We start from the raw sequence: 16,659 nt of genomic DNA, 5'->3' as shown, positions 1-16,659 counted from the left end.
AAATGCTGAATACCCATAGCCACAGTTGAAGTCAATGGGAGTTGCGGATGCTCAGCCCCTCTAAAAATCAGGTCCTGCAGGGTAGATTTGAGTTAAAGGGACCAGCTTCCCAAACAATGGAATCTTTGATAGTGTTTATAGAATTACGGTGAACAAGGATTTCAGATGTAGGACTTTTATTTTTGTTGTGAGTTTTCCTTGAACTACCAATGAGTTGTTTGGTATTATATGGGGTTTCCACACTAATTATTGAACTAGTTGTGGGGCTTATTTTACAGAAAATGTGTGCGATCAGTTTTGCATTGGGAAGTGATTTGCTGAGACAGTACGTTATGAAGGGATTTGTTAAAGATTGATGCTTGGTAGAGTCAGGATATAGGGCTGAGATGATGGGATTTTAAATAAGAGCTGGTTTCTCTGATTATGATCATTTGTGTTCATTTCCAAAGTGACGTGAGATGTTCTCTGGGCTCTTTTCTTTCCCTTGCCTCTTTTTAGGCTGTGTCTCATTACTCTAGCTTCATTGACAGTGTGTGACGAAGTGGGAATGTTGTTAATGTTTTCTCTGAATATGTGTGTGCCTCAGTTTCCCCTGTGTGTTACTCAAGTATCTAGGCAGTGGGACAAAGGTGTGTGATACTTGCAGAGGCCCCTAGAGGGCAGATGTGACTGCCATATGGCTGCCTGGGCACAGACAATGGCCAACTCTGTATCCTGGCAACTGATGGCCGGGGCCCATCATCTGCAAGAATCAGCCGGAGGTGTTCGAGGACCAAGTCAGAGGTGGAGGCCAGGTGACCTGTTTGCCTGGGAAAGAGACACAGGAAGGAGGAGGGCAGCTAGGCGTGACTGGGGCTGGACTGCTGGAAGCTGGTCAGTCTCCTGGTTGAGACTTGGGGGTGGGAGGGGAGCCCTGCGTTCTGGATCCCCCCAAGATGGACTTTGATGAATATTCCTAATTTCTCTGCTAACAAGATCTGTTCTACGCTGTGTTCCCAACGATTAATAACCCCTTGTGTTTTAGCTCAGTGGCTGAGAGTCACTGCTGACTGCGGAGATGGGGCAGAATTCATATGGCCAGCATTTTTCTGTGCCCCCCACACACAGAAAAATGAAAAAAAAAAATCTACCAGGGGATATGCACCTCTTCCCCGGCAGCCCAGGCAGCAGGTCTGTTCCAGCGTGCCTGGGGCAGCCTCAGAGACGGGGGGGAGGTGGGCTGGGTATGCATACCTATGTGGTTGATCACCTTGGGGGGGGGGGGGCTGGGCGTACATACGTGCCTACGAGAGAGAGAGAGAGAGAGAGAGAGAAAGAATGACTCTGTCCCTCTTGCTTGCTACTGCAGCTTGCTGGCATGGAAGGGTAAGGCTTTTTATTATGCACATGGCAGGCTAGAGGCAGAAATGTAGCCGCCTGCCTGATCTCATTGTCTGAGATACAAATGTAGCAGCCTGCCTACGTAGTAACATTGTTAATGTTCCTATTGTTAGTTAACTGTTCCCATTCTCAGTCAATTCGCCCAGGAGCATAAAACCTGTGAAAATTTTAAGGCCCCTACACTGCCAGAGTGACGTAAAGGAGCCTTATAAATGACAATAAGGGAATACCCAGCTAGGAAGATCTATGTGCTTTCTCACTTTTTTCCTGTGCCAAAGTGACACAATGGAGTTACATTGCAGCTCAGGATTTATTTTACTTACCGATTTAAAAAAAAAGACTTTGAGGGCAAATAAAACATTTACCAAGCAGTCAATAAAATGTCAGGACTATCAGAACCATGCACTTTCCAAAGTACCCAGCCAGGTCCAGGACAATGATTAGCAAAAGCATAATACCTCCTGAACATATATCATATTCAGCTGTCAAAGTGCATGATGTTTATTGAAACAGGTTTTATTTGACAAACACTAAAGACTTATGGCTTGCGTCAAATATATGCTCTGAGCAATATGTAGTACCTGCTAATCTTTTTGTGCTAAATTGCACTTTGACTTCCAGTATATCTTTCCTCATCTTATGCTTCACTTATCATGTTTCAGAGGGCATCCAGGATGTTCTTAAGAGGTTTGCAGAAAAAAATTAGCATGTAAACATTAATAGAGATAGTGATTAAACAAGTTGATGAGTCATAAAGCTGTCATTAACCCTGAAACTGTCAGACTTCTTTAATATTGTGATACAAGGCGGGTTTTAATTCCATCTATTAGTATTTCATTCTAAGATGCCCGAAGTCAGTTCTTGAGAGGTTGGAGATTATGTGGGAGGAATGTTTGACGGCACTTACAAATGCAAATTTGTGCAAAATTGGTGACTTTATACCATACTTTCAAATTTTATATATCAACATAACAAATGAGCTCTCCTTGCAAACTCTTAGAGCCACATTTTCAAATATGGGTGACTAAAATACTCCACGTTTGCATATGTTTATTGGGCATTTGAGTGGCTTATTTGCATAATTATCTAATCTTCATGCAACAAAAGGTGAAAACTCACTCTTTTGCAGAGAACTTGTGCATTATTAAAGTCACACTTAAACACTCAAAATAGTGCTTGTGGGATTTTAGTGCTGCATAGGCCTTGTTCTGATTACCTCTATGGGGCGAATTTCACCCCAAATGCCTATTTATACACAATTATTACAGATGTAATTTAATCACTCATGTCTGAAAATGTAGCTTTCCATGTGACGTGTGTGTGCTCGTTTATTATGATTTAGGGCTGGATTTCACTGGACTTTGGTTTAGACCTTTAATGAATACTCCCATTTAATATACTATACATATATGTTAAAATTTCCAATTTAACAAACAAACACTGAAGCCAGAAAATATTTCATTCTTTGTCAACTTTATTTATTTGTAAACACTATATTTTTTTTCTTATTATGATCCTGCAGGAGTTCTGACCATCTGTTGCCACAGCTTTTATTTACTTTCCTATCAGTGCTGTAACCCAGCAACAGCATTGGGAACACAGAAATGGAAAATAGGATACACCAAAGGGCACCAATACCTGAATCATGCATTCACAGGAAATCAATCATATGAAATAGAGCCACCACATTTTAATAGATTTTCCCTTTGAAAGAGATGAAGAGGAAGATGTTAGCCTTTAACCCAGTTCAGGAATATGCACATTCCTGAGAATCAAGGCTTGCACTAATGAATTGCTGTGCATTTTCTTTATAGTGTCTTTGTATACATTCACAGATTCTAGTAACTAGCTGCTTTATTGTCTCCCCCAACCCTAAGCGATGTTCTGGTAGCAGTAATGGTCAGGGGTGTTTTTTTTCTAAGTTTGGCAATGAGATTGGGACCTTTCTTTTTGGATGTGGAACAGATGTTGTAGACACTGATGTTTTTTGTGATCTCTAGGCTGCACTACTGCAGTAAGCGTTACAAGAAAACCAGCTGAAAGTTTCCAGTATTTCAAAAAGCAGTTGCTCACTTAATTGATTTGTAGAAAAATGGCCCCTGGAATTGAAAAAGTTTGTAAACAGTTGTCTTTTCTAATTTTTTTTTGTTATGCAAAATTTGTTATATTTTAATTGAAATTTGTATGGAAGATATTATCAGCATTGTTTACCAACATCTGTTTGGGGGAAACAAAAACCGTCAATGTTTTCAATAATGTTCATTAAAAAATAAACTATGTGGGTCTATTTGTAACCTTGAAAAATGAAAACAACTTGGAAGTTTCAATTTTTTTCATTAACTTTATTTTTAAATTTCAACCAGCTGAGATTGCATTCAAAATAGGCTTCCAGTTTGCTTCTGATTGTAATATGAAGTATTGACTGTACTCTGTGAAGCAATACGTGAATTTACATATTATCCTAACAGTTGAGAACTGCTGATGCAGTTGCTGTAGTTGGACTAGATTTGGGAGAGGAGGCCCTGAGCTCTGGAACTGATCTTATAAAGCTTGTTTGCTGACCTTTCGAGCGGATTGTAAAACATCTTTTTATTCCAAGTTTGGGCTTGACAGTAAGTGATTGAGTGTAACATTTTGTATTTCTGCTTGGGGAGGAGTTTTCTTTTGATGATATTAAGGTCTTAATTTGTACTTGGTGTTAGTGTTTTCATGTTATAAGTTTTCAGAGGCTTGGGATGGATATTTTGTAAGTGTAAATAGCTTTATGAAAGTAATGGGATTTAAATAAAACATTCTTTATTTCCTACTCCTTTGCATTCCCTTCCCTCACATTCAGAAATAATAATTTTAAGATGTATTTTCAAATATCCCCATGCTTCACCAGTTTTGGGGTATACACGAGAGACTATTTGAACACTTACCACCCTTTATCACAACTTACTCTGAAATAACTGTGGTGAGAATTTACAAAACGGTTTATGGTAAAACAAGTGTTATGCGCTCTCATTAGTGACCACCATGGGTGTTGACTTGATTTCAATATAAAATAATGCAAAACCACTGGGGTTTGACTTTTGAATGCTTCCCTTTTACATACTTCATGAGTTATCTATAAAAAAATTTAGATGCCATTATCTAGTTAACCTCATAGTTTCATCCTATTCTGTTTGAGTCACCATTGTTCTAAGAAATATAAGAACTTGGCTCCAGGTCCTCAAAGAGATATAGGTGACTAACTCCCGTAGAAATCAGTGGGACTTATGCACCTAGAGACCTTTGAGGATCTGGATTTTACTGTCATGTGTAGTAGTAGAACTCTAATAACCCAAGATTATATATTACAGATAAAACTATGGTGGGCCTGCAATGAATGGACTACTTAGAAATCCTGGAGCTCACCGGAGGCTAATGAAATTATTTCACTTCTGCTTTAAATGAGTTCTGAAGAGCAAGCATGCATCAGTATAAAATCAGTTTGAATGCATCTTCTTTGAAATTCAGCTTCACAAATAAAATACAGTCCATTTATGCAGTGTTCTTGCTTATAGGGACATTTGTCATCAGAATGCAAAAAAAAAAAAAAAAAAAAAAAAGACATGCTTTGGAGCCAAAAACTGAATATATTTAAAAACAGATAGCTTTCGAGACTGAGAGGATTGCATTTCAATTTAAATGTCAGGCTCCATCAATGGATACAACTAGTCTTAGCTGGAGAAAGATCCTCTTATGATTCCTTTGGGACAGATTTTTTAAAAGGCTCAAAAGGCCTCAGTTTTCACACCTATAGTCAACTGGGGGCACAAAAGTACAGCCATTATTAAATGCATATGTAAACAACAGCAGTTAGATTTCTCACATGAAGGTGAAATCAGATTTCTGTCTGTTACAATTTGTGCCAGCAGATAATTGTGCCTGCAGTTCACTGCTGGTACGCAAGGAAAGGGGCTGTTTTAAAAGTTTTCACCTTTTCCCATAAGACAGAGAAGAAATCCCTGTGGACTCCACAAGAGTTTAAAAGAAATCAAATACATAGAACTTTTCATTTTAAAATATTAAATGGCAGTGAATGACATGCTTACAGTCTGTACGTACCTGTATGAGAAGATTTTTTGATAGGAGAAGGCTCTCTAATCTAGCAAGCAGAAGGTATACCCCTACCAAAGTCCAATGACTGGAAGCTGAAGCTAAATAAATTCAAATTAGAAATAAAGTGCAGATTTTAAATGGTGAGGGTGATTAGCCATTGGAGCAATTTACCTAGGAATGTGATGGATTCTCTGTCACTTGAAGTCCTTAAATCAAGATTAGATGTCTTTCTAAAGGATATACTTTAGCTCAGCTAGAAGTCATGGGCTTGATGCAGGAATCACTGGGTGAAATTCTGTGCCCTGTCTTCTGAGAGAAGTCAAACTAGTTGATTATAATGATCCTTCTGGCTATAATATCTATGGATTTCAACTTGACTGCAAATTAAGTGACCTAAGACACTATAAAGAGAAATACACAAAAGGCCAATTTGAATTGTACCTTAGTAAACTACAGAGCTAGGACATATTGTTCTACACTGTGGCATATCATTAAGGTAGCAATAAATCAGGTAAAATTCTAAGCTGGTTAGGTGTGCACGTGACTTTGTGGAAAGATTGATTAGCTCTCTTTGCCTTTCAGAATCAGTCCCTCCATCTCCTATAGAGTGGATTCAGCAGTGCAGCATGTGTATGCGTGTGCAAATCTCAGTACTTGTCTATTCCTGTTCCAGATGCTCTGTATGATGTCATCACAGTGGGAGCCCCTGCAGCACACTTTCAGGGATTTAAGAATGGTGGTCTTCGGAAACTGTTGAGTAAATTTGAGGCAGAAAGGCGAAAGTAAGTACTTCTATAAATAATGATGATCTGCTAATCAAATAATAAAACAGTCTTATTTATTAAATGCATAACAGATAGTCTGTTTGGACTAGTTAAGGCATCTTTCATGAAACAGTTCATTAATCTTCCTCTCTCCAATAGATTTCTTTAAATTTGTTTGGGATATTTTATTTAGGGCAAGATTTATTTTTTAACTCTGGACTCAACATTAAAGATCTTATAATGTTTTCTTTCTCTATTCCAGGGAGCCTAAGGAATATTTAAGATTGGAAACATGTTGCTAAGAAAGTGCTTTGTGCTAAGTAGAGAGTAATTGTAGCTACATTTCAATGTAGTTTCTTTTAATAGTTACATGTATCATGTCTATAGATAGCACTTTCCATTTTTCAGAGCACTATCGAAATGTTAAATAATCTTCACAAGTCCCCTGTGAAGTAGGTAAGAAAATATTATTATTCCCATTCTGCAAAATGGGAAGCAGATTCAGAGGGAGGGAAAAAAAGCCTTATTATAGCCCCAGTTCTGCAAAAGCACTTATGCGCATTCAACATTACACTTAAATATTTTGTTGACTAAGCATGTGCTGTGTGGAATTGGGGTCCTTCTGAAGTTCTGAGCAATTGCAACTCCCCCTGAATTCAACTTTAGTTGTTAGTTCTCTGTGCTTTTGAAATTCAGGCCTCCAATGACTAGGTCAAGCCTATACAGTCAATAAGTGGCACTTTGATTAGAACTCAAGGTACTGACTCCCACTGGCAAGCTCATTACTCTAGATCCCCATGATTCTCCATAGAAGAGAAACTACCTCTTCAATCCAATGCTCAGCAAAGTTTATTATTATTAACAGTATCACAAAGAATAAAACAGGAGATGATACAGATAAACTATTTATTTCAGTGTCACTTAGAAAAGGTTTTGCATTAACCCCTCAATGCACACAGCTTGTATTTTCTCTAGTCGTCCATCAATACAGAATGCATTTTAAGCTGTCAGCAGGAACTCCACACCTACCTCTCTGATGCCAAGGGAGCAAAATGAAATGCAATATATTTAGCTTTGAAGGCAAGTGAATGACGGAGCTGCTAGTTCATAATGTTCTAAAGCAGCACCAAGGGGTAGTGCTAGAAAATGGCTAGCTCACACATATCTGACACTTCAAAAACTATTATTTCTTTACTATTTTAAGTTGCATAGATATAAAAATTTTAAGGATAAAATTTCCCTGGACTGTTTACAGACAAGAAAGCTTGAAAGTGCAATGTAAATATAATTCAGTTTTAGAGATTTTCATGAAGTGGACTTGGTGCTGAGAGTAATTTCATGTTCTGTTGCCGGTGAATGGCTATACATACAGAAGGCTGACCCCCTTCTCTCCCAAGAGTTGGGAGGCAAATGAGATTTGCATTCACAAATACAAAACAAATAATCATATAATGACATTTTATAAGGCAATTCTTCAAAAAAGGCCTCCAAAATTTGTGCCTTTTGCACACTAGCAAAAGTGTGCAAAACCTGTCTTTGTGTGAAAACTTGTGTGTGCAAACAATACTTTGCACTATTATACTGCCTTCTATCAGAGGGTCTCAAAGGACTTTACACAGATTAATGCATTAACCCTTTCAACATCTGTTTGTATTTTCATCCATGTTTTATGGGTAGAAAAACTAAAGCATAGAGACATTAAGGCCAGTGTTTTCAAACTTGGAAGCCTAAAGTTACCTAAAGAGACAGTTACCTACGTATGTTAATTTCAGTAAGAACGGTTAGTGCTGAGCACCTTTGATAACCAGCCAGTTATTTAGCTGCCTAACTTAGTCCCCCATGTTTGAAAATTTTAACCAAAGTCTTACCAAAAGTGTGTGTCAAATTCAGGAATAGTGCCCAGTTCTTGACCATCCAAATCCTTTGCTTTCCCTTATGTGCATTCACATGCCAGTGTGCAAATGTGGATATTACATGTACAGATGAAAGTGCATGCTATTTTTAAAGTCCACTTTTGAAAATTTGGCCTTTAACATAAATATGTTTCGGGGAAAGCTTTTCCTTGTGGCAGTGAAGGCAAAAGACAGTGAAGTATAAGTGATGTTTTTCTTTCTGGCCATTGTTAAAGAAGATATCTCCTCCCCAAGTAGGATTCTGCCTTCCGAATCATGGCTGGTTTGACAGGAATGTGACTTTGCCCAGTACATTTGCTCTGGGCTGCCATACTCTCCCTCTTACCGCCCCCTCCTATTTTTCCCAGTGCATGTGTTGCACCTGCATCTGATTTCAAAGCTAAGGAGGATGGTGGGAGGTTCCTGAGATGCACAGTATGCCCTTAGCTATCAGAATCACATCTTACAAAGAGTTTAAATTTTAACATTTATTTTACACATGCTTGACCTCGTTGAAATATAGCTTCTTGAAGCTAGTTGAAATATACGAGAAACTATTCCAACATTGAAGTTTCCATTACACGACGCTCTTTGCTTCAGGAGTAGTTTGCTAGCTCGCCTTCAGAGTAGTTTCAGGGTCCCATAAGAGTGGGGACAGATATTGACTGTTATGTTTAGTACTCTCTGTGTCTGATTTATTTAACAAGTACACTGAATTTTTTTACATATGTAAATGATTGAACAATATTTTAAAATGTATGTACGTTGCATTTGCTAGTGTATTTCATAAATTGAGTTTAATTATTCAAATTACTTCCCATTAGAATGATTTGCATTTGTATTGATACTTTCATTGAGTAAAGAACAAGAGTACTTGTGACACCTTAGAGACTAACACATTTATTTGAGCATAAGCTTTCGTGGGCTACAGCTCACTTCATTGGATGCATAGAATGGAACATATAGTAAGAAGATATATACACACACATACATACAGAGAACATGAAAAGTGGAGTAAGAGGCTAATTAATTAAGATGAGCTATTATCAGCAAGAGAAAAAAACTTTTGTAGTGATAATCAAGATGGTAATCAGTTGACAAGAAGGTGTGAGGATACTTAACATGGAGAGAGAGATTCAATATGTGTAATGACCCAGCCACTCCCAGTCTCTATTCAAACCCAAGTTAATGGTATCTAGTTTGCATATTAATTCAAGCTCAGCAGTTTCTCTTTGGAGTCTGTTTTTGAAGCTTTTCTGTTGCAAAATTGCCATCTTTAAGTCTGTTACTGAGTGGCCAGAGAGGTTGAAGTTTTCTCCTACTGGTTTTTGAATGTTATGATTCCTGATGTCAGATTTGCGTCCATTTATTCTTTTGTGTAGAGTCCGGTTTGGCCAAAGTACATGGCAGAGGGACATCGCTGGCACATGATGGCATATATCACATTGGTAGATGTGCAGGTGAATGAGCTCCTGATGGTGTGGCTAATGTGATTAGGTCCTATGAGGGTGTCACTTGAATAAATATGTGGACAGAGTTGGCATCGGGCTTTGTTGCAAGGATAGGTTCCTGGGTTAGTATTTTTGTTATGTGGTTTGTGGTTGCTGGAGAGTATTTGCTTCAGCTAGGGGGGGCTGTCTGTAAGTGAGGACTGAGCTGTCTCCCAAGATCTGTGAGAGTGAGGGATCATTTTTCAGGATAGATTGTAGACCTTTGATGATGCGCTGGAGAAGTTTTAGTTGGGGGCTGAAGATGACAGCTAGTGGCGTTCTGTTATTTTCTTTGTTGGGCCTGTCCTGTAGTAGGTGACTTCTGAGTACTCTTCTGGCTCTGTCAATCTGTTTTTTCACTTCAGCAGGTGGGTATTGTCATTTTAACAGTGCTTGATAGAGATCTTGTAGGTGTTTGTCTCTGTCTGAGGGATTGGAGCGAATGCGGTTGTATCTTAGAGCTTGGCTGTAGACAATGGATCGTATGGTGTGTCCTGGATGGAAGCTGGAGGCATGTAGGTAAGTATAGCAGTCAGTAGGTTTCCGGTATAGGGTGGTGGTTATGTGACCATCACTTATTAGCACAGTAGTGTCCAGGAAATGGACCACTTGTGTGGATTGGTCTAGGCTGAGGTTGATGGTGGGATGGAAATTGTTGAAATCATGGTGGAATTTCTCAAGGGCTTCTTTTCCATGCGTCCAGATGATGAAGATGGCATCAATGTAGCGCAAATAGAGTAGGGATGTTAGGGGACGAGAGCTTAGGAAGCGTTGTTCTAAGTCAGCCATGAAAATGTTGGCATACTGTGGGGCCATGCAGGTACCCATAGCAGTGCTGCTGATTTGAAGGTATATATTGTCCCCAAATGTGAAATAGTTGTGGGTGAGGACAAAGTCACAAAGGTCAGCCACCAGGTTTGCCGTGAAATTATCGGAGATACTGTTCCTGATGGCTTACACAGCTGCTACTCTGAAACCTTTCATTGAGAAGCATCTCAAAGCAGTTCCCCTTTTTGGTCTCTCTTCTCTACTCCCATGCTTTCTTCTCCTTTTTCTATCTGTTCTTTCCAAACACCTATTAAGCCTCACAAACACTTTTCATTTCCCCCACTCTGTCCCCTCTTTCATTGTGCCTTTACCCTAGTACAAGCTACAAAAATAATTGCCTGTGGGGATCTTAGGCAGGAAAGTCTGTTTTTTCCCCTTGCAGGCCTGAGGGAAGGGAGCTGCAGCAGTGATTCATCTTCTCTCTCTAGGGCCCTGGTCAGCAACACTCCTGCTCCTTCCCTTCACTGGCACCCTACTATGCAATACTGAGCAGGGTGACATGAAGTAGTTATTCTCAGCGGATCAAAGTGGCTGAAGGGCAAAATCACAGGGAAAATATTTTGTATTTTCTCCTCAGTCCGTCTGGGATGGAATTGATGAAGCCCAGAAATGGGTTTTTCTCATTTATTTTTCTTTCCCCATAACTCCTATGTACATTAATATGACACCCTTCATCCAAATGGATCCTAAAACCCTTCAAAAAAGTTGGCTGAGCATACAAATTATAAGATCCTCATCACCCATCAATTCGATGCACTCTATCCAGTGTTGTGGGGGAATGCGGCAGCTTTTAAACAATGCACAATAGCACTGCACAAATATATAGGACAGGAAATTAACAATATATCCACCTGAAATTGTGGAGTGAATTTAGGGAGGCAGAAAGTAATTACTCAAATAGGAAGTGGGTGGGATAGCGGGGCTAACAGCCTCATTTTTGTGGCAAAACCCTATAACATCATCAGTGACCATAGTGGTTAGCACCTAGGGTTTACATCCTGTTTATTCAGGATTCAGGGAAAAGTGTCCTGTAAAGAAGACGCATGATCCCTCTTGGAGCTCCCAGAGTGTGTGTACATACAGCACCATCCCTTAGAAAGGGGCACTGTGCTTCCCACTCCATGCTTGGCTGGTGTAGTAGGGAAGTAGGAGTCAGTGGAGCCATGGACCCACATTCTTCACTCTCTAGACCCTCTGTGGGATGTCTTGTGCCCCTGGGTTGGGTGATGGGAGGAAGCAGTCCCTGTACTCAAGAGAGCACAAGGACTGTAACTGTGCCTGGCCCTTTCAAGAGAGCCTCCTCCTGCAACTTCCATGCTTGTATCTGGAGTTGGAAATTGATAGTAAGGTGTGTATCAAAAGACTGAGAACGGCAAGAGGACTGGCAGCCAACTTTTACTTTTATCCTCTCTTACTGCAAAGGGCCAGATCCCACAGTTCTCTCTGTAGGCTCAGGGCTTCTGTAGACTTTAGAGGATGGAGCAGGGAATGTGCTGCTCTCTGTGGCGCCAGTTCCTTGATATGTGCAAAGATATCTCTGTGAGGTAATACAGGTTTGAGCTTTGACTGCCTTTTGCTAGTGGGCTGCTGCAAGGTAGCAGAGACTGTCAGTATGGCTTCCGGTAGATCCCAGGTGCTAGATGGGATGAAGGTGCAATGAACCAGCAGCCAACCCTGAAAGGACAATTCCTTCCCCCACATGAAAGAGGGTCCCCGACTGGGAAGGGGCAAAGCCTCCAAAATCCGCAGGTCCCCAGCTGCACCTACTTGAGGAAATAGTACAGGGAAAACTCTGCTAGGGGAAATTCACTGATTTTTGTCCTTCTCCTTCTTTGGTCCCCTGCAGGTTTTTCCCTGGGAAGCGATGAAATGGTCCTAAAATAATCTCCCATATCTTAATATTCAAGGCAAAAAAACACTTTAGATAGGCAACATTTGGAAGCAAAGGGAAACATTTAAAAGAACCTTTGATTCTTACTAGGAATAAAATTCTTTTACTGTCGCGAAGACGACTTTATTTTGTCTGCATGTTTATTTATTGCATGAAGATGCTGTGATGGATGACACTTAGCATTTCCACAGGCAGCTTAAAATTTTCTGTTTTACAAAGGGAGCACCTTTTTGAAGCCTTGGTTGAGGGAAAAAGTGACACCTGGCGATATCAGGCAGAATGGAAAGTGAACAGATAAAAATGCAGATATCGCAACTGTTTCCTCTAGGCTAACTGTGCTGAAGACTGAAAGGGGCGTGGAAAATATTATCTCCCAAGCCACCCTGGGAAGGGTCCCTGTCGCCTTCTAGGCAACACTGTCACTGCATACAACACGAGTGCCTAGTTTGTTTTTGACCCCTATTTGATTATTAATACAGTGTCCTGAAATATCCAACAATATCAGCGTACTAACAGTTATGCAAAACTTCGACTGCGTGTCTTGACTTTGATTCAAATCCACCCCTGCAGTAGAAATGGCAAGAGGTAGAGTTAACTGATATCAAGATTATGCTCCATCTACTACAGTCTGTGAGGCATAATTGCATTTTTAATTGTCAAATCAAATGGAATATAAAATTCATTGCAAGACAGTTTATCAGGTCAAAAAAAATATATAGTTCTATATCATTTGGAAGACTGGTTAACGGAACTTGGAAACACATGGAATTCATTTTCACCATGAGGAGGGAATCAGAGGTACTGTGGAGTCCTGTTATAAAGAACAATATTTTTGTAGCTCTTATGTGATCATTATAACCAAATGATCAGTACATCCAGATACTTAAAACAATGAATTTTCTAAATAAAGAACTTACACAATAAATAACAAAAATTCATCTTGTAAGGAGAAAGCAAGATTTTTGTGGGTATTTGATGCCAAGACAAGTTAGTCAGCTTCTAACTGGCTCAAGCTGGCATTTCAACAATCTATAAATCCCTTTACCTGAAACTGAGTGGCATTTAAAAAGCTCCTATCACTAGAAACATCAGACATATGATTTACATGTACTCGAACCCTTATAACCGAATGACCTCTGATCAGCACAGATGGTAAATATCTCAGCACCAGTTAGAAAAATTGTTATGAAGTAATTTTTAATCTAGATGGACAAATAAGCACTGACTCCAAAATCTACTGTATTAATGATAGAAGTGTTTTGCTGTGATGTCTCCAAGACCTTAAAAAGTAAGACATAAGTAAGAAGTTTCATATGGTTCTTGACTCGGGGAGGGATCTCTTTACTTTCTATAGGGTGGGCAGCCATGCTGTATTAATAATCTCTAGATAGTATATTTATTTATTTTCAATGTTTTATGTGCAGCGTTTGTTTTTTTTTAAGCAACTGTAGTATCTAGCAGAAGGAGAAAGAAAATCAATTGTTCGGCTCAGTCTTCTGTTGTTCTGCTAATACATGCTGCTTCCTCTTCCAGTAAATGGAAAGACCTGTCTTTCCACCAAGCTAGGTGGCAGAGTAAACTATTATTTTTAGAATCAAATTGTTCAGGAACATGAAGTTAGCTGTGCTATACATTATACTGATGTAATGCTTCAGTGCTTTAAATGTTCATAAATCATTTTCAAGATACACCAAGGACTTTTTTCTTCTTATTTAAGAGCTAATTTGGTGCTGTGTGCTTCAGCCAAAACACATAGGCTTGTAATTATAAGACCTTTAATGCTCCACTACTAACCATCAAAGAAAACGGAGGTGCCCCAGAAGCTACATTAGGTTCTCTGATTTGTTTGGAGGGTTTTTTTTCTGACAGCTTTTAAGAAGGGCCTTGAAATATTTCTAGTCTTCACTAAAATAAACTTGAAGCTGAAAAAGCATTGAACTGATTTTTAAAAGAGCTATAATTATTTGATATGGGTTTAAATTATCTAAACAGACCCTTTTTTATTAAACAGGGTCCATATCTTTGATCGAGGTGAGTTTCTTCAATAATGTACTCATTACCAGGGTAATTAAAACAAAAATCTTCAGGGTTCCTATTACCTGTGTCTCATAACCTTCAACCCATTTCCACTCTCTAAGGAGTCTGAAATGGTAATGTTTCACAGAAACCCCCAGTCATGTTGAAATAATAATGACTTGTGTTTGATCTAATTGTAGCCTTTATTTTCAAAGGGAAATCACAACCTGTCACACATAGCACTTTTCAGGGAGACATTACTCTTTGTTCACTTTCCCTCTCTTTGTTTATGTGCTTGAGTCAGAGAGATGAACATTTTTGCAGTGACTATAAAATTAGTGCATCAGATTCACTGGAAATTTTACCAGAAAACCTCAGCAGCTTGCCAAATCATTAATTTGGTATGTAAAAATCTTATCAAAATATTTTTATGTTTACTAGATTCTATGGGCCAGATTGTCACAGGCACTTCTACAGGTGTGTGTATCAAAGAAGGGATAACACTCCCAAGGTCCACGAATGGTTAAAGCCTCTATGCTTGGGAGAGCACAGAGACTGCTGCCTTTGGCAGACCTATCGGTTCATATTCCCTCACAGGGATAGGAGAGTGGCATGGAGGAGGTGAAGCTATGGCTCTTTCCTCTCTTCTGCGCCAGCACAAAGAGTGGGCAGGGAGAGGAGAGAACACTGATTCATTATAAACATAGGTGTAGCATGCACGCTTCCCCTAAAAGTTTGGAGTTCCACACTTTTCCAATAAAGGACTTTACCAAAATGGCACACTTTAGCTCTCTGCTTTGGGTTGAGATAGAAGCACAATATTTTTCTCCTGAGAACTGTGCTTAGTTACTATGGACCGGATTCTCCGCTGTGTTAGGGCATTTTGCACCACTCAGCCAACACAGAGCAATCCTAAAGTGGAATTACCTGGATGAGAGAGGATCTCCCCAACAGGCAGAACTATGGTCATGTAGAGCCACCAAAGCAGTTCCTGTGCCACTATCCCTGCAGCCCAACTGAGGCTGCATAGGGCTGGGGAAAGGGAGTATACCCAGAATGGTCCTACACTTAGCTGATGATTGGCTGTAACAAGCATCTTAGGCCCATTGACAGCTGAGGACACTTAGAACAGCCAGCAAGCTGGCCTGAGTGATGATAGGGACTGGGATGGAAGGGTACACAAAGGCAAGCTATGCACCCTACCGTCTCCAAGCCACAAAATCTGGCCTTGGCTGTATCTGAGGATCATGGCCTATGGTGATGACTTCATAAATACAGATAGATTAGCTATGACATAGAATTTTCCTTTTTTTAATTTATGAAGTGGTATAGCTGTGTTGGTCCCAGGATATTAGAGAGAGAAGGTGAGGGAGGTAGTATCTTTTGTTGGACCAACTTCGGTTGGTGAGAGAGACAAGCTTTTAAGATTACAGAGAGCTCTTCTTCAGTTTGATTTAGTATTCTGGACTGGGGTTTTTAAAAATGGCTTAAGGAACTTAGTTGCACAGCTCCCTGTGAAATTCAGTGGGGAAGCTGGGTACACAACTCCCAAAAATCTGATTGAAAATCCCAGGTGAGTGGATTAAGAACATAAGAATGACCATACTGGGTCTGACCATCTAACCCAGTATCCTGTAGTCTGACAGTGGCCAATGCCAGGTGCCCCAGTGGGAATGAACAGGTAATCATCAAGTGGTCCATTCCCTGTCACTCATTCCCAGCCTCTGGCAAACATAGGCTAGGGACACTCTCCTTGCCCCCTCCTGGCTAATAGCCATTGAGGGACCTATCCTCCATGAATGATTTTGAGGATTCAGATTTATTTCCTAGATGCAATAAGTTTGCCATACTTTTATCAATTTAATTTTCCTCATAACTTTTCATTTTAGAAATTGTATCCATGAAACTATAAGTGATGTTTAAACAATAATCCACTGGCTAGGTAGGCAGAGTGATATATGCATATATGTATTTGATCACATTTATTTTGTGAGGGATGTTTTTCATGCAATATACACCTTATCAATTCTGTATTTTAACATCAGCAATTATTACTGTGGGAAACACTGGGTCAAATGTTCATTATTAAAAGATTTTAACCCCCTTGCAGATGATGGCAATTTAACTCAATTACAAAAATTAGTCAGTTAACAGCAGGAGTAGAGTTGGAGTTACGTGGAGTGCCATTAAGAACTAGACATTTACCATATTGCAGTACTTCTTGCCAAACTGTGTTAACTTAGAGTTAAGAGTGCTGAAATAATTAATATAACCTTTATTCAAATTGTGCCACAACTGCATGGCGATTAAAA

General features: G+C 39.6%; 1 protein-coding gene across 1 annotated transcript in view; it reads left to right on the top strand.

Annotated features, from left to right (window-relative positions):
- The window catches only part of INPP4B (inositol polyphosphate-4-phosphatase type II B), a 489,632-nt gene that overhangs the window by 350,917 nt on the left and 122,056 nt on the right, over positions 1-16,659 (top strand). Inside the window, exon 18 of the mRNA XM_084627075.1 lies at positions 6,140-6,248. Coding sequence (XP_084483201.1) covers positions 6,140-6,248 — 109 coding nt within the window. The remainder of the gene's footprint in view (positions 1-6,139; positions 6,249-16,659) is intronic.

This window comes from Lepidochelys olivacea (genome assembly GCF_965140295.1).
Source record: "Lepidochelys olivacea isolate rLepOli2 genome assembly, chromosome: 4".
NCBI classification, from domain to species: domain Eukaryota; kingdom Metazoa; phylum Chordata; order Testudines; family Cheloniidae; genus Lepidochelys; species Lepidochelys olivacea.
The sequence above is the reverse complement of the archived record's forward strand: the minus strand, read 5'-3'. Positions and strand labels throughout refer to the sequence as shown.